A 25,981-nucleotide genomic window follows, 5' to 3' on the forward strand; every position below is an offset into this window, starting at 1 on the left:
TGATGATGGCAACATTAAAATGGGCTGTTCTATGCGACGGGTAGGAGTGGGAGGGGTGGATGGATGCTGCGACTGCCGAGCTGACGCTCCTAGCTACCCCTCCCCTTGCTCACCCAGACTTTACAACCACGTTAGTCCAGAATATTGGTACTAATATCCCTGTATAGACTGTCTGAGCTTTAGACAGCCATTGGTAAAACAAAATGTCAATATAATAAAAAATAATAATCAAATCATCATACAATAAATAATAATCAGAATGACTTTCATCAATTAATGGAGGTAGATAGGCCTATATAAGCTACTTGATAGCCCTACATTCAAAACGGCTCTGTAACATGTTTATGTTGCCTCATCACAATTAAATATTGTTTATTATCATCATAATAATTAGCTAAGCATTTTGTCTACAGAACATGTAATAAACAATCAGAGCATATAGTGTTACGTAGTTTATTACACATAGACAAAATGACAGGTTGTTTCTCTGGTCTCATTGATATGCACTGTCCATTCATCATAATCAGATTTCTCCTGTCCTTCTCCCCAGAACACATAGCCTTCTAATGCTAAACTACATTAATTATAGAGGTAGCCATGTAGCCAGCGACTTCCCCATTAATAAAACATAGCCCAGTGCCAACACAGGAGTGGGGTGAGGAAGAAGGAAGAGGAAGAAGGAAGGAAGTTATTGAGTCCATGACCTTCACCTGCATGAGTCTGGCATACACTTGGTCTGTTCATCCCTCTATAAAAAGAGACCATCTTTTTCTTAAGTAAAGCCCAATCAACAATTTACACAATCAATTAATTAATTTGAAATCCTTTAAATGTCCTATCAGAATTGTAGCAGATGTGAATTGAGATCTGCCGGCTCTAGCACACCACAACTGGACTGTATCCCTCTTCTGGCATAAAATGGAATTGCCTGATTGCATATTCAGAATCTAAATAGAGATTATTAAGGCTCACCCTGTGAAATGAGCTGAGTTGCTGGGCCTCTTTCATGTCATAAATGTGATTGTCTGACTAATGTTAATTCATTGAACAGCAGTGCACCTCCCATAAGCCTAACGTGACAATGTGAAACCATTATGGTGATTGTGGGTGAGAAATGGGAGGACAATAAGAATGTAAAATGAAAAATATATTCCTATTGATATTTTGGGAAAAGTCTAATGTTCAAGTTAGCCTATATTGTAAATCTTAATTAGATACCTTGATCATCTAATAATTACCTATTGTTGCTCTCTATTGATGGAGTGGATGGAGAGGAATTTAGCAGGTGAACTTACTCTTGCAACTTTGTGAATATATGGGTAAAATCCCAAAGAAAATAAAGAAATGGTAAATACCTTGGAAGAACAATAAGGTATTCATTACTTTAATTTAATCCAAGATAGAGTCAATTATAATAATTCACAGTACACTAGCCTGGTAATATGACTCAAGGTCCTGTTACTTGTAGAAAGCAAACTATGGGACATAACAAATACAATGTTTAGTAGAAATAGAAAAATGTCAACACAAACTAAATATCATGTAATGAATTTAAATTAAAACCATGAATAAAAAATGGCCCATTATTTTCTCTGATGATATTTTGGAATTGTATTTCAGTTCACTTCCTGATTGAAGTTACAGTATTGTCAACACTACACAAATCATTTTCAACACATTATGCATACTAATCTTATACCTCATGTGATTGCATTTGAATTATATTGGAGTTCAAATTTAGAAGGCCTTTGGGGCTTGGCTGGCCTGGGTTGTCTTCACCTTCTCAGTCTGGAAACTCTGACACAGCAACCTTCTTGGCATTGTGTCATTAAAGAGGGCTTTTATGAATGATACATGAGGCAGGATTTTAAATAGTTGGATGCCACATTCCCTGCTGAAAGCAAGAAAATCCCCTCTGGTCAGAATTCAATTGTTACAGATAATGGTTTTCCGTACTGTATTTTTATTAGTGTGTTTGATTTGCACACCAGCATGTCCCAGGAGGAGAGAGGTGGTATCATAGACATTTTATTTTAATGTACATACAGTATCTATGGTTGACCATTGTTACTACTAGACTGGATGGATGAGAGCTCTACAGTACATGCTTTCAGAAGGCCCCGGAAGCAGAACCTAAAATTAGAAAAACAGTGAAACATTGACACATAGGGTCACCACATATTAAAATGATCAAAATTATTACTTTTCACACAGACTTTTACACAGCATGAGCTAGCAACAACTTCTTGACTGATTTCTGCTTAACGGGATAGTTCACCCATAGTACAAAATTAAATTGGTTTCTTTATCCTGTAAAGAGTCTACGGACAAGGTTTGACAGAAATCCATGCTTTGGTTCATTTCCCTGGGATTGTTTTACAAATGCTAAGGTTTTAGAATTTGTGGCACGAATCCATCCAAATCCTGGCACCGACATTTTTTGTAAATCATGTCCAAATCATCCGAAAGAATCTAATATGTATTGTGAAAATCAACAAAGTCACCTATAGATGATTTGAACATGATGTCGGAAAAATGTTAATATCAGTACCATGACTTGAATAGGATTTGTGTCACAAATGTAAGTACAGTTACCAACATAGACAATATCATGATATATAAACTTCCTGCCACAAACATTTATCTCACCAGCGCAGGTGACTCCTGCATCTTCATGGTGGCCACAGTCATGGTTACCCAGGCCACTGTGGGGACACTGCAGCAAAGAGACTTCAGAGCCAGAACAGGCCAAGTCATCCAGAGAGATGGAGCCACTGCCCTTTCCAAACCTGGCAGATCCAAAGGCCTCTAGTGCTTCTCCACAGCCCAACTCTCTGCACATCACCTGAGCATCCCTCTGATCCCAGTCATCATCACACACTGTACCCCACTGGCCAGAGTCAAACACCTCCACTCTACCAGAGCAGTTGTTGGGACCGTTGACCAGACGCACTCTGGAAATGCCATCTGTAATAGACAGGTAGAACTGTGAAGATGACAGGGTGTGGGATTGATGTTGAGTTAAAAACTTTGTAGAAAATATACAAATGTAGCATCTTAATTAGATCACCCTGTTGTAGGATAACATGCAATGCAGGAAATGTAGAACTTGTAGTGTATTTGAGGTTTAAGACGGCTTCTGAAGTTTGTAATTTCCACTTTGAAATCTCAGACTTGATTTTCCCTTATGAGAAATGTATCAACCCCGACAAAAATGTCCATTCATTCTAATCCACATAACAATTAACATTTCATGTTGATGCAGGAATATTTGCCATTGACCTTAACCAGTGGAAGCAAAATAACCCCACAACATAAAAAATACACCACCATATGTTACAATAAGTCTGGGGTTCTTTTCTGCCCATGCATTCTCATTTCGACGCCAAACCCCACCACTAGTGAGCGTGGCCAAAGAGCTCTATTTTCATGTCATCTGACCATAGAACCGGTTCCAATTCAAGTGCCAATGCCATTAAGCAAACTCGAGGTGTTTACATTTGTTGGATGACATGAAAGTTGAGCTCTTTGGCCACGCACACCAAATTAAATCAAATCAAATTTTATTGGTCACATAAACGTGCTTAGCAGATGTTACTGCGGGTGTAATGAAATGCTTGTGCTTCTAGTTCCGACAGTGCAGAAATATCTAACAAGTAATATGTAACAATTTCACAACAAATACCTAATACACACAAATCTAAGTAAAGGATTGGAATTAAGAATATATAAATATATGGATGAGAAATGTCAGAGCAGCATAGACTAAGATACAGTAGAGAGTATAGAATACAGTATATACAGTGGGGCAAAAAAGGATTTAGTCAGCCACCAATTGTGCAAGTTCTCCCACTTAAAAAGATGAGAGAGGCCTGTAATTTTCATCATAGGTACACTTCAACTATGACAGTTAAAATGAGAAGAAAAAAAATCCAGAAAATGATATTGTAGGATTTTAAATGTATTTATTTGCAAATGATGGTGGAATATACCCTTTTTTGGCAATGACAGAGGTCAAATGTTTTCTGTAAGTCTTCACAAGGTTTTCACACACTGTTGCTGGTATTTTGGCCCATTCCTTCATGCAGATCTCCTCTAGAGCAGTGATGTTTTGGGGCTGTTGCTGGGCAACATGGACTTTCAACTCCCTCCAAAGATTTTCTATGTGGTTGAGATCTGGAGACTGGCTAGGCCACTCCAGGACCTTGAAATGCTTCTTACGAAGCCACTCCTTTGTTGCCCGGGCGGTGTGTTTGGGATCATTGTCATGCTGAAAGACCCAGCCACGTTTAATCTTCAATGCCCTTGCTGATGGAAGGAGGTTTTCACTCAAAATCTCACGATACATGGCCCCATTCATTCTTTCCTTTACACGGATCAGTCGTCCTGGTCCCTTTGCAGAAAAACAGCCCCAAAGCATGATGTTTCCACCCCCATGCTTCACAGTAGGTATGGTGTTCTTTGGATGCAACTCAGCATTCTTTGTCCTCCAAACACGACGAGTTGAGTTTTTACCAAAAAATGTCTATTTTGGTTTCATCTGACCATACGACATTCTCCCAATCTTCTTCTGGATCATCCAAATGCTCTCTAGCAAACTTCAGACGGGCCTGGACATGTACTGGCTTAAGCAGGGGGACACGTCTGGCACTGTAGGATTTGAGTCCCTGGCGGCGTAGTGTGTTACTGATGGTAGGCTTTGTTACTTTGGTCCCAGCTCTCTGCAGGTCATTCACTAGGTCCCCCCGTGTGGTTCTGGGAGTTTTGCTCATTTTGACCCCACGGGGTGAGATCTTGCGTGGAATGTCTTCCATTTCCTAATAATTGCTCCCACAGTTGATTTCTTCAAACCAAGCTGCTTACCTATTGCAGATTCAGTCTTCCCAGCCTGGTGCAGGTCTACAATTTTGTTTCTGGTGTCCTTTGACAGCTCTTTGGTCTTGGCCATAGTGGAGTTTGGAGTGTGACTGTTTGAGGTTGTGGACAGGTGTCTTTTAAACTTATAACAAGTTCAAACATGTGCCATTAATACAGGTAACGAGTGGAGGACAGAGGAGCCTCTTAAAGAAGAAGTTACAGATCTGTGAGAGCCAGAAATCTTGCTTGTTTGTAGGTGACCAAATACTTATTTTCCACCATAATTTGCAAATAAATTCATAAAAAATCCTACAATGTGATTTTCTGGATTTCTTTTCTCATTTTGTCTGTCATAGTTGAAATGTACCTATGATGAAGATTACAGGCCTCTCTCATCTTTTTAAGTGGGAGAACTTGCACAATTGGGTGGCTGACTAAATACTTTTTTTGCCCCACTATACATATGAGATGAGTAATGCAAGATATGTAAACATTATTAAAGTGACATTATTAAAGTAACTAGTGTTCCATTTATTAAAGCGACCAATGATTTCAAGTCTGTATGTAGGCAGCAGCCTCTCTGTGCTAGTGATGGCTATTTAACAGTCTGATGGCCTTGAGATAGAAGCTGTTTTTCAGTCTCTCCGTCCCAGCTTTGATGCACCTGTACTGACCTTGCCTTTTGGATGATAGCAGGGTGAACAGGCAGTGGCTCAGGTGGTTGTTGTCCTTGATGATATTTTTGGCCTTCCTGTGACATCGGTGCTGTAGGTGTCCAGGAGGGCAGGTACTTTGCCCCCAGTGATGCGTTGTGCAGACCGCACTACCCTCTGGAGAGCCTTGCGATTGTGGGCAGTGCAGTTGCCGTACCAGGCGGTGATACAGCCCGACAGGATGCTCTCAATTTTGTAAGTTTGTGAGGGTTTTAAGTGACAACCCAATTTTTTTCAGCCTCTTAAGGTGTTGAGGCGCTGTTGCACCTTCTTCACCATGCTGTCTGTGTGGGTGGACCATTTTAGTTTTTCAGTGATGTGTACACAGGAACTTAAAACTTTCCACCTTCTCCTTTGCTGTCCTGTCGATGTGGATAGGGGGGTGCTCCCTCTGCTGTTTCCTGAAGTCCATGATCATAGTCTTTGTTTTGTTGACGTTGAGTGAGAGGTTATTTTCCTGACACCACACTCCCAGAGCCGTTGCTGGTAATCAACCATACTACTGTTGTGTCGTCTGCAAACTTGATGATTGAGTTGGAAGAGTGCATGGCCATGCAGTCATGGGTAAACAGAGAGTACAGGCGGGGGTTGAGCAAGCACCCGTGTGGCGCCTCAGTGTTGAGGATCAGCGAAGTGGAGATTTTGTTTCCTACCTTCACCACCTGGGGACAGCCCGTCAGGAAGTCCAGGACCCAATTGTACAAGACGGGGTTCAGACCCAGGTCCTCGAGCTTAATGATGAGCTTGGAGGGTACTATGGTGTTGAATGCTGAACTACAGTCAATGAACAGCATTCGATTGCATTGTCTGTGGATCTATTGGGGTGGTAAGTAAATTGAAGTGGGTCTAGGGTGACAGATAAGGTGGAGGTGATATGATGCTTAACTATTCTCTCAAAGCACTTCATGATGCCAGAAGTGAGTGCTACGGGGCGATAATCATTTAGTTCAGTTACCATTGCATACTTGGGTACAGGAACAATGGTAGCCATCTTGAAGCATGTGGGGACAGTAAACTGGGATAGGGAGAGATTGAATATGTCCGTAAACACACCAGCCAGCTGCGCATGCTCTGAGGACGTGGCTAGGGATGCCGTCTAGGTCGGCAACCTTGCGAGGGTTAGCTAGTTTAAATGTCATACTTACGTCGTCCACGGAGAAGGAGAGCCCACACTTCTTGGTAGCTGGCCATGTAGGAGGCACTGTGTTATCCTCAAAACGGGAAAAGAACGTGTTTAGCTTGTCCGGTCCCAAGACGTTGGTGTCCATGACATGGCTGGTTTTCCTTTTGTAGTCTGATTGTCTGTAGACCCTGTCACATACGTCTCATGTCTGAGCCATTGAATTGCGATTCCACTTTCTCTATACTGACGTTTTGCCTGTTTGATTGCTTTGCAGAGGGAATGACTACTTTGTTGTGGTTCGCATGTTCAGTTTTGCACGAATGCTGCCATCTATCCAGTTTCTGGTTAGGGTAGGTTTTAATATTCACAGTGGGTACAACATCTCCTATACACTTCTTGATGAAATCAGTAACCGTCTCAGTGCACACGTCAATATTGTTCTCGGAAGCTACCCAGAACATATCTCAGTCCGCGTGATCAAAACAATCTTGAAGCGTGAATTCCAATTGGTCAGACCAGCGTTGAATAGTTGAATAGCACTGATACTTCCTGTTTGAGTTTTGACCTATAGGAAGGGAGGAGCAAAATGGAGTTGTGGTCAGATTGGCTGAAAGGAGGTCGGGGGTGGGCCTTGTATGCATCCCGGAAGTTGGACTAACAATGGTTGAGTGTTTTTCCAGCGCAAGTACTACAGTTGATATGCTGATAGAATTTAGGTAGCCTTTTCCTAAAATTTGCTTTGTTAAATTCCCCAGCTATAATAAATGCAGCCTCAGGATATATGGTTTCCAGTTTGCATAAAGTCCAGTGAAGTTCCTTGAGGGCAGTTGTGGTATCGGCTTGAGGGTGGATATACGCAGCTGGGACAATAACCAAAGATAATTAATTTGGGAGATAAAACGGTCGGCATTTGATTGTGAGGTATTCTAGGTCGGGTGAAAAAAAGGATTTGAGTTCCTGTATGTTATTACAATTACACCATGAGTCGTTAATCAGGAAACATATACCCCCGCCTTTCTTCTTCCCGGAGAGATGTTTATTTCTGTCGGCACGATGAACTGAGAATCCAGATGGCTGGACCGACTCTGACAGTATATCCCGAGAGAGACAATTTTCCATGAAACAGAGTATGTTATAATCATTGATGTCTCTTCAGAAAGTAACCCTTGCCCTGAACTCGTCAACTTTGTTATCCAGGGACTGAACATTAGCGAGTAATATACTCGGAAGCGGTGGGACTAGAAGACCGCTTGTAGTCCCTCTTTTTCACAGGCATTGTTTTGGGTCGATCTTTGGAATCAGTTCAATTGCTCTGAGTGGTGTGAACAAATAATCCACTTCGGGAAAGTCGTATTCCTGGTTGTAATGCTGGTAGTGCTGGTGAGTTACCGCCACTCTGATATCCAATAGTTCTTCCCATATGTAATAATCTACCAGTGGTAGGTTTGGTGTCAAAATGAGAATGCATGAGCAGAAAATAACCCATACAGTATGTACTGTAAAATATGGTGGAGGATCTTTGATATTATGGGGCTATTTTGTGTCCATTGGTCCTGGGACCCTTGTTAATTAAGGTCAATGATATCAGAAACTTTACCCAGTACCAGGACATTTTAGTAAAAAACATGGTTGCCTGTGAAGGAGGCTGAAACTTGTCTGCAAGTGGGTCTTCCAGCAAGCCAATAACCCCAAGCACACAGCAAAATCCACAAAGAAATTATTAATTGGCCACAAAATCAACATTTTCCATGAAAACATGTGGTTTAAATTGAAGAGCGCAGGGCCTCCTGAGTGGCACAGCGGTCTAAGGCACTACATCACATTGCTAGAGGTGTCACAACAGACCCGGGTTGTATCACAACCGGCTGTCATAGGGCGGCGCACAATTGGACCAGCCTCGTCCGGGTAAGGGGAGGGTTTGGCTGGGGGGGCTTTACTTGGCTCATCGCGCTCTTGTGGCGGGCCAGCTGCCTGCAGGCTGACCCCGGTCGTCAGTTTAACAGTGTTTCCTCCGACACATTGGTGCTGCTGGCTTCTGGGTTAAGAAGCGCGATTTGGTGGGACATTGTTTTGGAGGACGCATGACGTGACCGTTTCTCCCCGAGCCCTTTGGGGAGTTGATGCGATGCGACAAGATTGAAAAAGGGGGTAAAATACTAAAACAATTGAAGAGGGCAGTCCATAAGTCAAGGATCTGGAAGGATTATGTATAGAGTAATGGTATAAGATCCCTCCCAATGTGTTCTCCAACTCATAAACCATTTTAGAAAAAGGGTCAGTGCAGTTATCCTCACAGTGTGAGGTATTGAAAGGTATTGATTGACCTTTTGAGAGAAAAAAGTATTACTTGTTGAACAAAATCTCTTTCCCTGAGCAGTTTTATTAGTATAAAATAACATAATTTCAAAGAAACAATATAGCTTAGTATTTTAATGATTTATTTTATACAGTAATTTTTGCTCATCTTTATCAAGGTTGTCAAAAATTTTGGAACCCATTGTATGTGACCTTAAAAAGTGCTATATAATAAATAAAGCTACCTGCGTTTTAAATTAGCTAAAGGTTGCAGTGGCTGTTTAAAGAAAACTGAAACATAGATTACAGTTCTCCTGCCCAATAAACTACTTTCAGGATCAGGAACCATCTAACAGTTGAATATGGAACTTCCCCTTAAATCTCACCTGAGCAGAAAACACTCGCATCCTCAGGATGCATGTAGTTGTACTGACCTATCACATCAGAGGGGCAGTCAAAGAGAGATTCCTCTGTTCCAACACGGGCCATGTTGTCCAGAAGAATGGGAATACCATCTCCCATACCAAACCAGGCCCATACGGGGGCATCTATAGCCCACATACAGCGGAGCAGTCTGCAGACCATGTCAGCAGGGCTCACGTCCCAGTTATCATCACACACCGTACCCCACTGCCATGCATGATACACTTAAAATATAGTTGTATGGAATTGATCTTACTGTTTTTAAATGGGTCTTCTTGTTCTTGAATTGAAGGTTATGAAAATAGGAAAATATGGAGAAGGGATATTGACAATGAGAGTGAGATATTGTGAAAAACAGGTATTAAATTATCCTTAATTCATCTGAACATAAACTATTTTTGTCTACTGTAATTGTAGACTGAGACTTACCCATCATGCAAGTTACACTGGCATCTTCATCATGGCCACAGTCATGGTTTCCTATCCCTCCTGAGCTGCATTCCAGTAAAGATCCCTCACTTCCCATGCACGCCACATCATCCAATAGGATTGAGCCACTCCCCTCACCAAAGTGAGCCTGGTGAGGAGCCTCTGTGGCTGGTCCACAGCTCAGCTCCCTACATACAACTTGGGCATCTAGCACAGCCCAGTTATCATCACAGACTGTCCCCCAACTCCCATCCTGGTAGACCTCCACCCTGCCAGAGCAGCGGTTGGGACCATCAACTAGGCGCACTGTCAAGTCAGCTGTTTGAGTTAAGAGGAAGGGAAAGGGAGAAATGTGTAATGGGCACCGACTTTTTGTTTTATAAATACATATTATGACTTGTTTTGCAACTGAAACATAAAGTAAAAAAATTTTTTTTGATTACTCACAATGGGAATCTGAAGGGGATGGACCTGAGAGATGAAGAGAGAGAGAGAGAGAGAGAGAGAGAGAGAGAGAGAGAGAGAGAGAGAGAGAGAGAGAGAGAGAGAGAGAGAGAGAGAGAGAGAGAGAGAGAGAGAGAGAGAGAGAGAGAGAGAGAGAGAGAGAGAGAGAGAGAGAGAGAGAGAGAAATATCGTATGGTGTTAAATCTTTCCCCTTCAATTATTGCTGGAGAGACAGACAGCACCTGCCATTGTCTGCCAGCTGAATTACAGGACCCAGGTCAAGGGAGACAGGTAGCCTAGCAGTTAAGAGCTTTGGGCCTGTAACTGGAAGGTCTCTGGTTTGAATCTCCGAGCCGACTAAGTGAAAAATCTGTTCATGTGCCCTTGAGCTAGGCATTTAACCCTAATTGCGACTGTAAGTCTTTCTGGATAAGAGTGTCTGCTAAATGACTCAAATGTAAATGTACATCTCTTATTCAAACCTAAAATATACCGACCATAAACAATGCTCAGATTTATGGTGATAAGTGAAAACAAACTGCACTGAGGCAAACTGGTTATGTCAGTTAGGGGTTTCTTCTCATGACGTGTGAATCATAACTTCTTTGCATATAATGAGGTTTTCTGCAATTGAAACATAAAGTAAAGACCCACTGGGAACACACTGTTTAAATCAACATTGTTTCCACATCATTACAATGAAACTACGTTGAACCAATGTGAAATAGACATTGTCTGTGCCCAGTGGTAATTCATTTTTAGATGACTCACAATGGAAATCTGAAGGGGATGGACCTGAGAGAGAGAGAAAGAGAGAGGGAGGAAAGAAATGGTAACATTGCACAAGCCCCTGGTTGGTGTTGGTAGTTTAAATAAGTTGTCTGAGAAATTTCAACCATTCACTTACCTGACTGCCCCTCACATATCGCTGCTGCATCCTCAGAATGTCCACAGTTCTGTGACCCCAGTCCATCTGAGCTGCAGCCAAGCAGTGACCCTTCATTCCCAGAACATTGCACATCCTTTAGCCAGATCTCCCCCCTGCCTTGGCCAAAGTGAGCCTGGTCTGGGGCCTCCAGCGCCACCCCACAGCCCAGTGCTCTACACACTACCTTGGCATCCAGCAGGTCCCAGTCATCATCACACACTGTACCCCACTGGCCAGAGTGGAACACCTCCACTCTACCAGAGCAGTTGTTTGGACCGTTGACCAGACGCACTCTGGAAATGCTGCTGTTCTCTGTAGGACCTGTAAACATAGATAACTGTTAACTCCATTTACTAAGTGGTTTGATTAGAAATTAGGTGAATCCCTGTTCGCTTTATTAAGGTACAATTGGGTTAACGAACAATACTGAGGTGAGTGCATGTTTCATCAATTTTGCATTGTTTTTCTTTGCATATACCATAGCTTTATAAACATTGCAAAAAGCAAAGGCAAAATACTGCAAACTTGACTAGTTCCTCTACACTGAAGGAATTATTTTTAAAGGACATCATTAGTGAATATGGCGCTAGGTTTTTTATACATGGTTTTGATCCAGCTAATAAAGTAAGCTCCCATATTAGATCCAGCCAATACTGCAAAAAGAGAATAGGAAAGTCCACAGGGAGTTCAATGGCTGGATGTCTACAGAAATACCTGTTGTAGAATTTGGTTTTTACAGTGTAACACTAGCCCTATTACCAACATATACAATATAATGATGTATAAATGTCCTGCCACAAACATTTATCTCACCAGCGCAGGTGACTCCTGCATCTTCATGGTGGCCACAGTCATGGTTACCCAGGCCACTGTGGGGACACTGCAGCAAAGAGACTTCAGAGCCAGAACAGGCCAAGTCATCCAGAGAGATGGAGCCACTGCCCTTTCCAAACCTGGCAGATCCAAAGGCCTCTAGTGCTTCTCCACAGCCCAACTCTCTGCACATCACCTGAGCATCCCTCTGATCCCAGTCATCATCACACACTGTACCCCACTGGCCAGAGTCAAACACCTCCACTCTACCAGAGCAGTTGTTGGGACCGTTGACCAGACGCACTCTGGAAATGCCATCTGTAATGGACAGGTAGAACTGTGAAGATGACAGGGTGTGGGACTGTTGTTGAGTTGAAAACTTTGTAGATGGAAAAGGATCTTAATTTGATCACCCTGCTGTAGGATAACTTTCCTGCAGTGCAGGAAATGTAGAACTTGTAGTGTATTTGAGGTTTAAGAAGGCTTCTGAAGTTTGCAATTTTCACTTTGAAATCTCAGACTTGATTTGCCGTTACGAAATATTTAACACTTTCTACAAAAATGAAAATTAAGTATAATGCACATAATAATTCACATTTCCTATTTCTCCAGGATTCTTTGCCATTGACCTTAACAAGGGCCCCAAGACCAGTGGAAGCATAATAGCCACATAACAAAAAAAATACACTACCATATTTTACAATAAGTCTGGGCTTCCTTTCTGCTCATGCATTTTCATTTCGGGGCTTTTCATTATGGGGCTATTTTGTTTCCACTGGTCCTGGGGCCCTTATTAAGGTCAATGACATCATGAACTTTACCCAGAACCAGTACATTTAAGACAAAAACCTGGTTGCCTCTACCAGGATGCTGAAACTTGGCAGCAAGTGGATCTTCCAGCAAGACAATCATCTCAAACACACATCAAAATCCACAAAGAAATTGTTAATTGGCCACAAAATAAACATTTCAGTCTTCTTGAAATTTGAAAGCCATTGGAAACCTGTGGTTTGAATGGAAGAGTGCAGGATATTGAGGATCTGGAAGGATTCTGTATGGGGAATGGTCTAAGATCCCTCCCAATGTGTTCTCCAACTCATTAACCATTTTTGAAAAAGGTTCAGTGTTGTCATCCTCGCAAGGTGAAGCATTGAAAGGTATTGAAAAACAGGGGTGTCAATAATTTTGACCCCTACCTTTTTGAGAGAAAAAAATATTACTTGTTAAACAAAATCTCTTTCTCTAAGAAATGTTATTAGTATAAATAATATAATTTCCCCATTTTCCTGAGCATACAATTTAGTTCAGTATTTTAATTATTTATTTCATACAGTCATTTTTGCTCATCTTTATCAAGGTTGTCAATAAATTCAGATCCCACAGCATATAACCATGACTGACCTATCACATCAGAGAGGCAGTCAAAGAGAGAGTCCTCTGTTCCAACACAGGCCATGTTTTCTAGCAGAATGGGAATACCACCTCCCATACCAAACTCGGTCAATCCGGTGCCATCCTAAGGGCTCCCGAGTGGCGCAGCGGTCTGGGTTTGAACCAGGCACTGCATCTCTTGCATTGAGATGCAGTGCCTGGTTCAAACTCAGGCTGTATCACATCCGGCTGTGATTGGAAGTCCCATAGGGCGGCGCACAATTGGCCCAGCGTCGTCCAGGTTTGGCCGAGGTAGGCCGCCATTGTAAATAATAATTTGTTCTTAACTGACTTGCCTAGTAAAAAATAAATAAAAAGATTGCCCACATACAGTGGAGCTGTCAGCAGGGCTCACGTCCCAGTCATCATCACACACTGCCCCCAATGACACACGTATAATATAGTTGTATGGAATTGATCTTACTGTTTCTAAAAGCATCTTCTTGTTCTTGAATTGGAGGTTATGAAAATAGGAAAATGTGGAGAAGGGATATTGACAATGAGAGTGAGATATTGTGAAAAACAGGTATTAAATTATCCTTAATTCATCTGAACATAAACTATTTTTGTCTACTGTAATTGTAGACTGAGACTTACCCATCATGCAAGTTACACTGGCATCTTCATCATGGCCACAGTCATGGTTTCCTATCCCTCCTGAGCTGCATTCCAGTAAAGATCCCTCACTTCCCATGCACGCCACATCATCCAATAGGATTGAGCCACTCCCCTCACCAAAGTGAGCCTGGTGAGGAGCCTCTGTGGCTGGTCCACAGCTCAGCTCCCTACATACAACTTGGGCATCTAGCAAAGCCCAGTTATCATCACAGACTGTCCCCCAACTCCCATCCTGGTAGACCTCCACCCTGCCAGAGCAGCGGTTGGGACCATCAACTAGGCGCACTGTCAAGTCAGCTGTTTGAGTTAAGAGGAAGGGAAAGGAAGAAACTTGTAACGGGCACCGACTTTTTGTTTTACAAATACATATTATGACTTGTTTTGCAACTGAAACAAAGTAAGGAATAATTTTTAGATTACTCACAATGGGAATCTGGATCTGAAGAGAGAGAGAGAGAGAGAGAGAGAGAGAGAGAGAGAGAGAGAGAGAGAGAGAGAGAGAGAGAGTGAGAGAGAGAGAGAGGGAGAGGGAGAGGGAGAGGGAGAGAGAGACAGAGACAGAGAACGAGTATGGTATGGTGTCATGATGGTGCCGATGGAGATGGCAGCATGGCGACTAGCTCTTAGGAAACTTTGCAGCATTTTGTTTGTTTATGTACTATTTTTTAGGTTATTAGCTCAGGAATTATTTTGTGTCATTACATACAGCCGGGAAGAACTATTGGATATTAGAGCGACAGTAACGCACCAGAACTTCCAGCATTACGACCAGGATTACGACTTCCCTGGAGCAGATCCTTTGTTTGCTCTCCCCAGAGTAATTAAGGTACTCAAGGCGAACTTCTGCACACCTCCCACCACTCCTGAGTATTTTACTCGCTAATGTCCAATCTCTGGATAATAAAGTTGATGAGCTCAAGGCGAGAGTTGCTTTTCAGAGAAACACCAGGGATTGTAACACACTCTGCTTCACAGAAACATGGCTCTCTCGAGACATACTATCTGACTCTGTAAAGCCAGTTGTGTTCTCAGTACATTGCACCGACAGGAACAAACATCTCTCCTGGAAGCAGAAGGGTGGCGGTATATGTTTCATGACTAACGACTTATGGTGTAACTGTGATAACATACATGAACTCAAGTCCTTCTGTTCACCTGACCTAGAATATCTCACAATCAAATGCTGACGGTACTATCTCCTGAGAGAATTTTCCTCAATAGTAGCCACAGCGGTCTACTTCCCCCCTCAAGCTGATACCACGACGGCCCTCAAAGAACTTCACTGGACTTTATGTAAACTGGAGGCTGCATTTACTGCATTTACTGTAGCTGGGTATTTTAACAAAGCAAATTTGAGGAAAAGGCTCCTGAAATTCTATCAACATATTGATTGTTGTACTCGCGCTGCTAAAACTCTCTCATTACTAAACTACCTTCCAGAGTGCATATAAGGCCCTCCCCGGCCCTCCATTAGGCAAATCGGACCACGATTACATCTTTCTCCTACAGGCAGAAACTCAAACAGGAAGCACCCGTCGTGAGGACTATTCAACGCTGGTCTGACCAATCGGAATCCACGCTTCATGATTGTTTTGATCACGCGGACTGGGATATGTTCAGAGTAGCGTCAGAAAATAATATCGACACATATAACGATACGGTGAATGATTTTATCAGGAAGTGCATAGGAGATGTTGTACCCACTGTGACTATTAAAACCTACCCCAACCAGAAACTGTGGATAGAAGGGAGCATTTGCACAAAACTGGAAGTGCAAAGAACCGCATTTAACCATGGCAAGGTGACTGGGAATGTGGCAGAATACAAACAGCGTTGTTATTCCCTCCGCAAAGCAATCAAGCAGGCTAAACGTCAGTATAGGGACAAAGTTGAGTCCCAGTTCAACGTCTCACACACAAGACGTATGTGGCAGGGTCTACAGACAATCACGGATTATAAAAGGAAAACCAGGAACACTGACATCCTGCTTCCGGACAGGCTGAACACCTTCTTCGATTCTTTGAGGATAATACAGTGACACCGATGCGGCCCGCTATCAAGGACTGTGGGCTCTCCTGCTCCATGGCCGACATGAGTAGGACATTTAAGTATGTTAACCCTTGCAAGGCTGCCGGACCAGATGGCATCCCTAGCTGTGTCCTCAGAGCAAGCGCAGGCCTGCTGGCTGGTGTGTTTACAGATATATTAAATCTCTCCCTATCCCAGTCTGTTGTCCCTACATGCTTCAAGATGGCCACCATTGTCCCTGCACCTAAGAAAGGAAAGGTAATTGAACTAAATAATTATAGCCCCATAGCACTTACCTCTGTAATCATGAAGTGCCTTGAGAGACTAGGCAAGGATCATATCACCTCCACCTTACCTGCCACCCTAGACCCACTTCAATTTGCTTACCGCCCCAATAGATTGACAGACGATGCAATCGCCACCACTCTGCACACTGTCCTGTCCCATCGGGACAAGAGGCATAACTATGTAAGAATGCTGTTCATTGACTATAGCTCAGCATTCAACACTATATTACTCTCCAAACTCATCATCAAGCTCGAGGCCCTGGGTCTGAACCCCGCCATGTGCAACTGGGTCCTGGACTTACTGACCCCATAAAGGTGCGTGCTCAGCCCCCTCCTGTACTCCCTGTTCACCCATGACTGCATGGTCATGCACTCCTACAACTCAATCATCAAGTTTGCAGACGACACAACAGTAGAAGGCTAGACTACTAACAACCATGAGAAAGCCTACAGGAAGGAGGTGAGGACTCTGGGAGTGTGGTGCCAGGAAAATAACCTCTCACTCAATGTCAACAACACTAAGGAGATGATCGTGAACTTCAGGAAACAGCAGCGGGAGCACTCCCCTATCCACATCAACGGGACCGAAGTGGAGAAGGTGGAAAGTTTCAAGTTCCTCGGCGTACACATCACTGACAAACTGAAATGGTCCACCCACACAGACAGTGTGGTGAAGAAGGCGCAACAGCGCATCTTCAACCTCAGGAGGCTAATGACATTTGGCTTAACACCTAAAACCCTCACAAACTTTTACAGATGCACAATTGAGAGCATTCTGTTGGGCTGTATCACCGCCTGATAGGGCAACGGAACGGCCCACAACTGGCCTAGCCACTGCCTGTTCACCCCAAAATCATCCATGTCAGTACAGGTGCATCAAAGCTGGGACCAAGAGACTGAAAAACAGCTTCTATCTCAAGGCCATCAGACTGCTAAACAGCCATCACTAGCACATCAAAGGTGGCTGCCTATAGACATAGATTATAAATCACTTGCCACTTTAAGGAAATTAAATACTTAAATAATGTCTCTGCATCTTGCATTACTCATCTCATATATATAAACTGTACTATTCTACGGTATCTTAGTCACTGTAATTGTGTGTAAATATTGCATCACCCATCTCATATGTATATAGTGTATTCTATACTATGTCACTGTATCTTAGTCCAATGCCACTCTGACATATACAGTTGAAGTCCGAAGTTTACATACACCTTAGCCAAATACAGTGGGGCAAAACAGTATTTAGTCAGCCACCAATTGTGCAAGTTCTCCCACTTAAAAAGATTAGAGAGGCCTGTAATTTTCATCATATGTACACTTCAACTATGACAAACAAAATTAGAAAGAAAAAATCCAGAAAATCACATTGTAGGATTTTTTATGAATTTATTTGCAAATTATGGTGGAAAATAAGTATTTCGTCACCTACAAACAAGCAGGATTTCTGGCTCTCACAGACCTGTAACTTCTTCTTTAAGAGGCTCCTCTGTCCTCCACTCGTTACCTGTATTAATGACACCTGTTTGAACTTGTTATCAATATAAAAGACACCTGTCCACAACCTCAAACAGTCACACTCCAAACTCCACTATGGCCAAGACCAAAGAGCTGTCAAAGGACACCAGAAACAAAATTGTAGACCTGCACCAGGCTGGGAAGACTGAATCTGCAAGTAAGCAGCTTGGTTTGAAGAAATCAACTGTGGGAGCAATTATTAGGAAATGGAAGACATACAAGACCACTGATAATCTCCCTCGGTCTGGGGCTCCACGCAAGATCTCACCCCATGGGGTCAAAATGATCACAAGAACGGTGAGCAAAAATCCCAGAACAACACGGGGGGACCTAGTGAATGACCTGCAGAGAGCTGGGACCAAAGTAACAAAGCCTACCAACAGTAACACACTACGCCGCCAGGGACTCAAGTCCTGCAGTGCCAGACGTGTCCCCCTGCTTAAGCCAGTACATGTCCAGGCCCGTCTGAAGTTTGCTAGAGAGCATTTGGATGATCCAGAAGAAGATTGGGAGAATGTCAAATAGTCAGATGAAACCAAAATATAACTTTTTGGTAAAAACTCAACTCGTCGTGTTTGGAGGACAAAGAATGCTGAGTTGCATCCAAAGAACACCATACCTACTGTGAAGCATGGGGGTGGAAACATCATGCTTTGGGGCTGTTTTTCTGCAAAGGGACCAGGACGACTGATCCGTGTAAAGGAAAGAATGAATGGGGCCATGTATCATGAGATTTTGAGTGAAAACCTCCTTCCATCAGCAAGGGCGTTGAAGATGAAACGTGTCTGGGTCTTTCAGCATGACAATGATCCCAAACACACCGCCCGGGCAACGAAGGAGTGGCTTCGTAAGAAGCATTTCAAGGTCCTGGAGTGGCCTAGCCAGTCTCCATATCTCAACCCCATAGAAAATCTTTGGAGGGAGTTGAAAGTCCGTTTTGCCCAGCAACAGCCCCAAAACATCACTGCTCTAGAGGAGATCTGCATGGAGGAATGGGCCAAAATACCAGCAACAGTGTGTGAAAACCTTGTGAAGACTTACAGAAAACATTTGACCTCTTTCATTGCCAACAAAGGGTATAAAACAAATTATTGAGATAAACTTTTGTTATTGACCAAATACTTATTTTCCACCATAATTTGAAAATAAATTAATAAAAAATCCTACAATGTGATTTTCTGGATTTTTTTTCTCGTTTTGTCTGTCATAGTTGAAGTGTACCTATGATGAAAATTACAGGCCTCTCTCATCTTTTTAAGTGGGAGAACTTGCACAATTGGTGGCTGACTAAATACTTTTTTGCCCCACTGTACATTTAAACTCAGTTTTTCACAATTCCTGACATTTAATCCTAGTAAAGATTCCATGTCTTAGGTCAGTTAGGATCACCACTTTATTTTAAGAGTGTAAAATGCCAGAAAAATAGTAGAGAAAACGGTTTATTTCAGCTTTTATTTATTTCACCACATTCCCAATGGGTCATAAGTTTACACACACTCAATTCGTATTGGTTAGCATTGCCTTTAAATTGTTTAACTTGGGTCAAACATTTCGGGTAGCCTTCCACAAGCTTCCCACAATAAGTTGGGTGAATTTTTGCACATTCCTCCTGGCAGAGCTGGTGTAACTGAGTCAGGTTTGTAGGCCTCCTTGCTCACACACACTTTTTCAGTTCTGCTCACAAATTTTCTATAGGATTGAGGTCAGGGCTTTGTTATAGCCACTCCAATACCTTGACTTTGTTGTCCTTAAGCCATTTTGCCACAACTTTGGAAGTATGTTTGGGTCATTGTCCATTTGGAAGATCCATTTGAAACCAAGCTTTAACTTCCTGACTGATGTCTTGAGATGTTGCGTCAATATATCCACATAATTTTCCTGCCTCATTATAACATCTATTTTGTGAAGTGCACCAGTCCCTCCTGCAGCAAAGCACCCCCACAACATGATGCTGCCACCCCCGTACTTCACGGTTGGGATTGTGTTCTTCGGCTTGCAAGCCTCCCCCTTTTTCCTCCAAACATAATGATGGTCATTATGGCTAAACAGTTATATTTTTGTTTCATCAGAACAGAGGACATTTCTCCAAAAAGTACGATCTTTATCCCCATGTGCAGTTGCAAACCGTAGTCTGGATTTATGGCGGTTTTGGAGCAGTGGCTTCTTCCTTGCTGAGCAGCCTGCTAAACACGTGTATGTGACCAATAAACTTTCCTCTTCAACTACTGCTGGAGAGACAGACAGCATCTACCATTGTCAAAGGTTAAAGGCGGTAGGTAGCCAAGCGGGTAATAGCGTTTGTGGTTCGCATTCCTGAGTTGACTAGGTGAAAAGTCTGTCGATATGCCCTTGCAGTAAAGGGTTTCTTCTCAGGACGTGTGAATATACAAGATATCTGATCTATGACTATAATTTCTTTGCATATAGTGAGGGTTTCTGGAATTGAAACATAAAGACCTACTGGGAACGCACTGTTTAAATCAACATTGTTTCCACATCATTACAATGAAACTACGTTAAACCAACGTGGAATAGACGTTGAATTGATGTCTGGGGAATAATTTTGAAATTACTCACAATGGAAATCTGAAGGGGATGGACCTGAGAGAGCGAGAGAGAGGGAGAGAGAAAGAAAGGGAGAGAGGAGGAGAGAGAGAGAGAGAGGGAGGGAGAGCGAGAGACAGACAGAGAGAGAGAGAGAGAGAGAGAGAGAGGAAAAATGGTAGCATTACACAAGCCCCTGGCTGGTGTTGGAGGTTTAGATAAATCTTCTGAGAAGATTCAACCACACACTTACCTGACTGCCCCTCACATATCGCTGCTGCATCCTCAGAATGTCGACAGTTGTGTGACCCCAGTCCATCTGAGCTGCAGCCAAGCAGTGCCTCTTCATTCCCAGAACATTGCACATCATCTAGCAAGATCTCCCCCCTGCCTTGGCCAAAGTGAGCCTGGTCCGGGGCCTCCAGCGCCACCCCACAGCCCAGCGCTTTACACACTACCTTGGCATCCAGCAGGTCCCAGTCATCATCACACACTGTACCCCACTGGCCTGCATAATAAACCTCCACCCTGCCAGAGCAGTTGTTTGGGCCATCCACTAAACGTACTCCTCCAGCACTGACCGTGGAGGCTGGAAAATAATTGTTTTGTTAAGTCCCACATTAAGTGACTGGGTATTTACATGGTAGTCACATATATAGGAACTACAGTGTATGATTGTCATCATAGAACTACAGTGGCTGGGTGAAAGTATTCACCCCCTTGGCATTTTTCCTATTTTGTTGCCCTGGAATTAAAATAGATTTTTGGGGGGTTTGTATTATTTGATTTACACAACATGCCTATCACTTCGAAGATGCAAAATATTTTTTTCTTGTGAATCAAACAAGAAATAAGACAAAAAACAGAAAACTTGAGTGTGGATAACTATTCACCCCCCAAAGTCAATACTTTGTAGAACCACCTATTGCATCAATTACAGTTGCAAGTCTTTTGGGGTATGTCTCTATAAACTTGGCACATCTAGCCACTGGGATTTTTGCCCATTCTTCAAGGCAAAACTGCTTCAGCTCCTTCAAGTTGGATGGGTTCCGCTGGTGTACAGCAATCTTTAAGTCACACCACAGATTCTCAATTGGATTGAGGTCTTGGCTTTCACTAGGCCATTCCAAGACATTTAAATGCTTCCCCTTAAACCACTCTAGTGTTGCTTTAGCAGTATGCTTATGGTTATTGTCCTGCTAGAAGGTGAACCTCCGTCCCAGTCTCAAATCTCTTGAAGACTGAAACAGGTTTCCCTCAAGAATTTCCCTGTATTTAGCATAATCCATCATTCCTTCAATTCTGACCAGTTTCTCAGTTCCTGTCGATGAAAAAATATCCCCACAGCATGATGCTGCCACCACCATGCTTCACTGGATGGTATTCTCGGGGTGATGAGAGGTGTTGATTTTGCACCAGACAATACATTTTCCTTTATGGCTAAAAAGCTCAAAATTAGTCTCATTTAACCAGAGTACCTTCTTCCATATGTTTGGGGAGTCTCCCACGTGCCTTTTTGCGAACACCAAATGGGTTTGCTTATTTTGTTTCTTTAAGCAATGGCTTTTTTTCTGGCCACTCTTCCGTAAAGCCCAGCTCTGTGGAGTGTACGGCTTAAAGTGGTCCTATGGACAGATACTCCAATCTCCGCTATGGAGTATCTTTGGTCTCTTTGTTGCCTCTCTGATAATGCCATCCTTGCCTGGGCTGTGAGTTTTGGTGGGCGGCCCTCTCTTGGCAGGTTTGTTGTGGTGCCATATTCTTTCCATTTTTTAAATAATGTATTTAATGGTGCTCCGTGGGATGTTCAAAGTTTCGGATATTTTTGTTATAACGCAACCCTGATCTGTACTTCTCCACAACTTTGACCCTAACCTGTTTGGAGAGCTCCTTGGTCTTCATGGTGCTGCTTGCTTGGTGGTGCCCTTTGCCTAGTAGTGTTGCAGACTCTGCGGCCTTTCAGAACTGGTGTATATATACTGAGATCATGTGACAGATCATGTGACACTTAGATTGCACACAGGTGGACTTTATTTAACTAATTGTGACTTCTGAAGGTAATTGGTTGCACCATATCTTATTAGGGGATTCATAGCAAAGGGGTTGAATACATATGCACGCACCACTTTTCCATTGTTTTGAATTTTTTGAAACAAGTTATTTTTTTCATTTCACATCACCAATTTGGACTATTTTGTGTATGTCCATTGCCTGAAATCCAAATAAAAATCAATTTAAATTACAGGTTGTAATGCAACAAAATAGGAAAAATGCCAAGGTGGGTGAATACTTTTGCAAGGCACTGTACATTTGATTTTGTATTTTTATTAAGATTAAACTTAATAACATAATTAGTTACAAGTCTGCTTCACTATACTTACTTCTATCTAGAACTCGAGATGCTCCTTCATTGGTGCAAACAACTACATAAGTGGAAAATAATGATAAACATACAATGAGGTAAAGATGTTATATTGTATTGCCATGTCAAAAGTCCTGTGTCTGTGTGAGTTGATAAGAGATGGACGCGGACGTGTTTCAGTTCTCATTTGCTTTTAGTTAACAGATTAATTGGAAAGCAAAGTAGACCAGGATATTAGTAGTCATATACCTCACAGTGCTGTTTCTGAACTTTTGCAAAGCAATAGGGTGTTTATACAATGGAAATGTTAGTGAGTAGAGTCACTATTGTCGATTAACCCAATAATATTAAATACATTATTATTTGCTGAGAACCTATGCACAACACTACTACATGAAATCTTAGAGCCCTGTGTATACATGTAGTACACACAATATGAATTGTGCATTAAGTATTTTGTGAAACACACTTTTTGCTCATATGGGGCAAACACATTCAGAAATAGTTAACATAAATATTAATAAATGGTATTGTTAAAATACAGTTTGCTCACCTGCAATCACAAATGCTAGGTACCACTTGGGCTTGGGTGTAAGAGTCATGATCAACGTTGAGAATGAGTGTATTGTCATGTATGAACCTTTTTATAGACAGATTTTGTTACCTTTTGTTGTGTGTCACCTGATTCCTACAAAGAAAAAAACTGATATCTAACAAAATGTGGGATTTATTTATCACTGAATACACATTATATAACACCCGTGAAGATTACTATTTGAAGAAACCACATGAAGGCATCTTCTCTGGGAATAAGACTAACACACTGTTTATCAAAACGAAATACAAGCTTTGGAAAAAATAATTAATTTAATTGGGAAATGGTTGTTTCAGAGCCAAATGAGTATGTTCAAGGCGCTTTCCTCTTCCCACTTTCAATTCCTTGAGGGGTAGGCCTGTTTCATGATAGATAGTGGGGTGGGGTCAATATCTCAACGGGTTACACCTTAAAAGGAAACTCCCTTTTCACTAAGGACCCAATTCTAAATTAGGATTCATGCACATGCATTATGTAAATGAGAGAATAAAGCAGGGGAAAAACAATTTAAAAAAAAATAAAAATTATGCCATCCGCAATTACTCAGTTCAAGCACGTCATAAAAAGCTCTATGCAAAGTTGTTTGCTAACTGGTAATTCACAAATTGCATGTTAAATATATAACAGAAAATAATGCCACCCACAATAACTCAGTTCAAGCCAGTCATAAAACGCTTTATGCAAAGTTGTTTTCTAACTGGTGATGCGCAAATTGCGTGTTTGTCACGTCCTGACCATAGAGAGCCCTTGTTTTCTATGGTGGAGTAGGTCAGGGCGTGACTGGGGGTTTAGTCTAGTTTATTATTTCTATGTGGGGCTTCTAGTTTTGTTTGTCTATGTTGGTCATTTTGTATGATTCCCAATTAGAGGCAGCTGGTAATCGTTCTCTAATTGGGGATCATATTTAAGTAGCATTTTTTTCCAACTGTGTTTTGTGGGATATTGTTTATGTCAGCACTCCATTGTCATCACCTTCCTTTCGTTCTTGCTTTATTGTTTTGTGCGTTTCTAATAAATAATATGTGGAAACCATATCGCTCTGCAGCTTGGTCCGATAATTATTCCAGCAAACGTGACAGAATATCCAACCACAACAGGACCAAGCAGCGTGCCCAGGAGGAGAGGACTTGGGAGGAGATTCTGGACGGGAAGGGATCCTGGACTTGGGAGGAAATCCTGGCAGGACAGGATCGCCTTCCTTGGCGGGGGACGCAAGGAGAGAAGGGAGGACAGCGACGACGCCGGGATTTGCGGCCACAGAGAAAGACCAAAAGACAGCCCAAATTTTTTTTGGGGGGGCACATGGGGTGATTGGGGGAGCTGAGGAGTGAACCAGAGCCAGTCTGGGAGAAGAGGGAGAAACTGGAGGTGAGTGAAAGGAGAGAGTCAGAGAACGTCAGAGAGGAGTGGATGGAGGTATTGGAGGAGAAAGAGCGGAGAGAGTTGTTGAGTTGGTGGGAGATGCACGACAGTTGCCCTAAGGAGCGTGTCATCAGTTTAATGCCACCTGAGTCAGCTCCCCGTACTCGTCCTGAGGAGAGTGCTATTAGTCTGGTGAAATCTGTGCGGGATCCACGCACCAGGTCTCCAGTACGCATTCACAGCCCAGTAAGTCCTGTGCCAGCTCTCCACACTCGCCTTGAAGTGCGTGTCACCAGTCTGGCACCACCTGTGCCGGCTCCACGCACTAGGCCTCCAGTGCGCCTTCCCAGTCCGATGTGTCCTGTGCCTGCTCCTCGCACTCGCCCTGAGGTGCGTGTCACCAGTCTGGCACCACCTGTGCCGGCCCCACATGTCAGGCCTCCAGTGCGCCTCCCCAGTCCAGAGCTTCAGGCGACGATTCCCAGTCCAGAGCTTCCGGTGACAGTCCCCAGTCCAGAGCTTCCGGCAACGGTCCCCAGTCCAGAACTTCCGGCGACGGTCCCCGGCCCGGAACCTCCTGCGACGGTCCACGGTCCGGAACCTCCTGCGACGGTCCACGGTCCGGAACCTCCTGCGACGGTCCACGGTCCGGAACCTCCTGCGACAGTCCACAGTCCGGAACCTCCTGCGATGGTCCACAGTCCGGAACCTCCAGCTCCAGGGAAGGAGCTTTCCTCTGTGCCGATGCTCAGTCCGAGCACGGTGTCCAGTCCAGCTCCAAGGCAGGAGTCTTCCTCTGCGCCGATGTCTAGTCCAAACACGGCGTCCAGTCCAGCTCCATGGCAGGAGCCCTCCTCTGCGCCGATGCCCAGTCCAGACATGGCGTCCAGTCCCGCTCCATGGCAGGAGCCTTCCTCGGTATCTAGGTCCAGTCCAGGCACAGTGTTCAGCCTGGGTCCATAGCTGGATCCGCGGGATGAGCGGGTTCTTCGTCCCGCACCAAAGCCGCCCCCCGATGCTGGTTTCAGGTTTTGCGGCCGGAGTCCGCACCTTTGGGGGTACTGTCACGTCCTGACCATAGATAGCCCTTATTTTCTTTGTTGGAGTAGGTCAGGGCGTGACTCGGGGTTTAGTCTAGTTTATTATTTCTATGTGGGGTTCTAGTTTTGTTTGTCTATGTTTTGATTATGTTGTGATTTTGTATGAT

General features: G+C 43.1%; 1 protein-coding gene across 1 annotated transcript; it reads right to left on the reverse strand.

The window, feature by feature from the left end:
• Positions 1-2,110: 2,110 nt before the first annotated feature.
• Positions 2,111-25,655, reverse strand: LOC139367342 (scavenger receptor cysteine-rich domain-containing protein DMBT1-like). The gene is made up of 12 exons (XM_071105547.1): positions 25,430-25,655; positions 20,709-21,044; positions 14,145-14,372; positions 12,027-12,344; positions 11,193-11,534; positions 9,857-10,158; positions 9,375-9,618; positions 6,716-6,753; positions 6,526-6,585; positions 6,074-6,232; positions 2,596-2,986; positions 2,111-2,133 (listed from the first exon to the last, which is right to left on the reverse strand). Exons 1-12 carry the CDS (start codon positions 25,653-25,655, stop codon positions 2,111-2,113), a joined length of 2,667 nt encoding a protein of 888 aa, XP_070961648.1.
• Between the last annotated feature and the right edge of the window lie 326 nt (positions 25,656-25,981).

The sequence above is a fragment of the Oncorhynchus clarkii genome, chromosome 16 (genome assembly GCF_045791955.1).
Source record: "Oncorhynchus clarkii lewisi isolate Uvic-CL-2024 chromosome 16, UVic_Ocla_1.0, whole genome shotgun sequence".
Lineage (NCBI taxonomy): Eukaryota > Metazoa > Chordata > Actinopteri > Salmoniformes > Salmonidae > Oncorhynchus > Oncorhynchus clarkii.

What these genes read in the sequence shown, in the direction of transcription:
- LOC139367342 (XM_071105547.1), bottom strand. Translation starts at nt 25,655, where the DNA reads ATGTCTGGACTGGGCATCGGCGCAGAGGAGGGCTCCTGCCATGGAGCT. An exon ending in TGCAGGAGTCACCTGCGCTG is followed by an intron (nt 11,535 to 12,026) that starts GTGAGATAAATG and finishes CTATGTTTACAG; the next exon opens with GTCCTACAGAGAACAGCAGC. An exon ending in CTGTACCCAAGTATGCAATG is followed by an intron (nt 6,233 to 6,525) that starts GTAACTGAACTA and finishes GGCTGTCCCCAG; the next exon opens with GTGGTGAAGGTAGGAAACAA.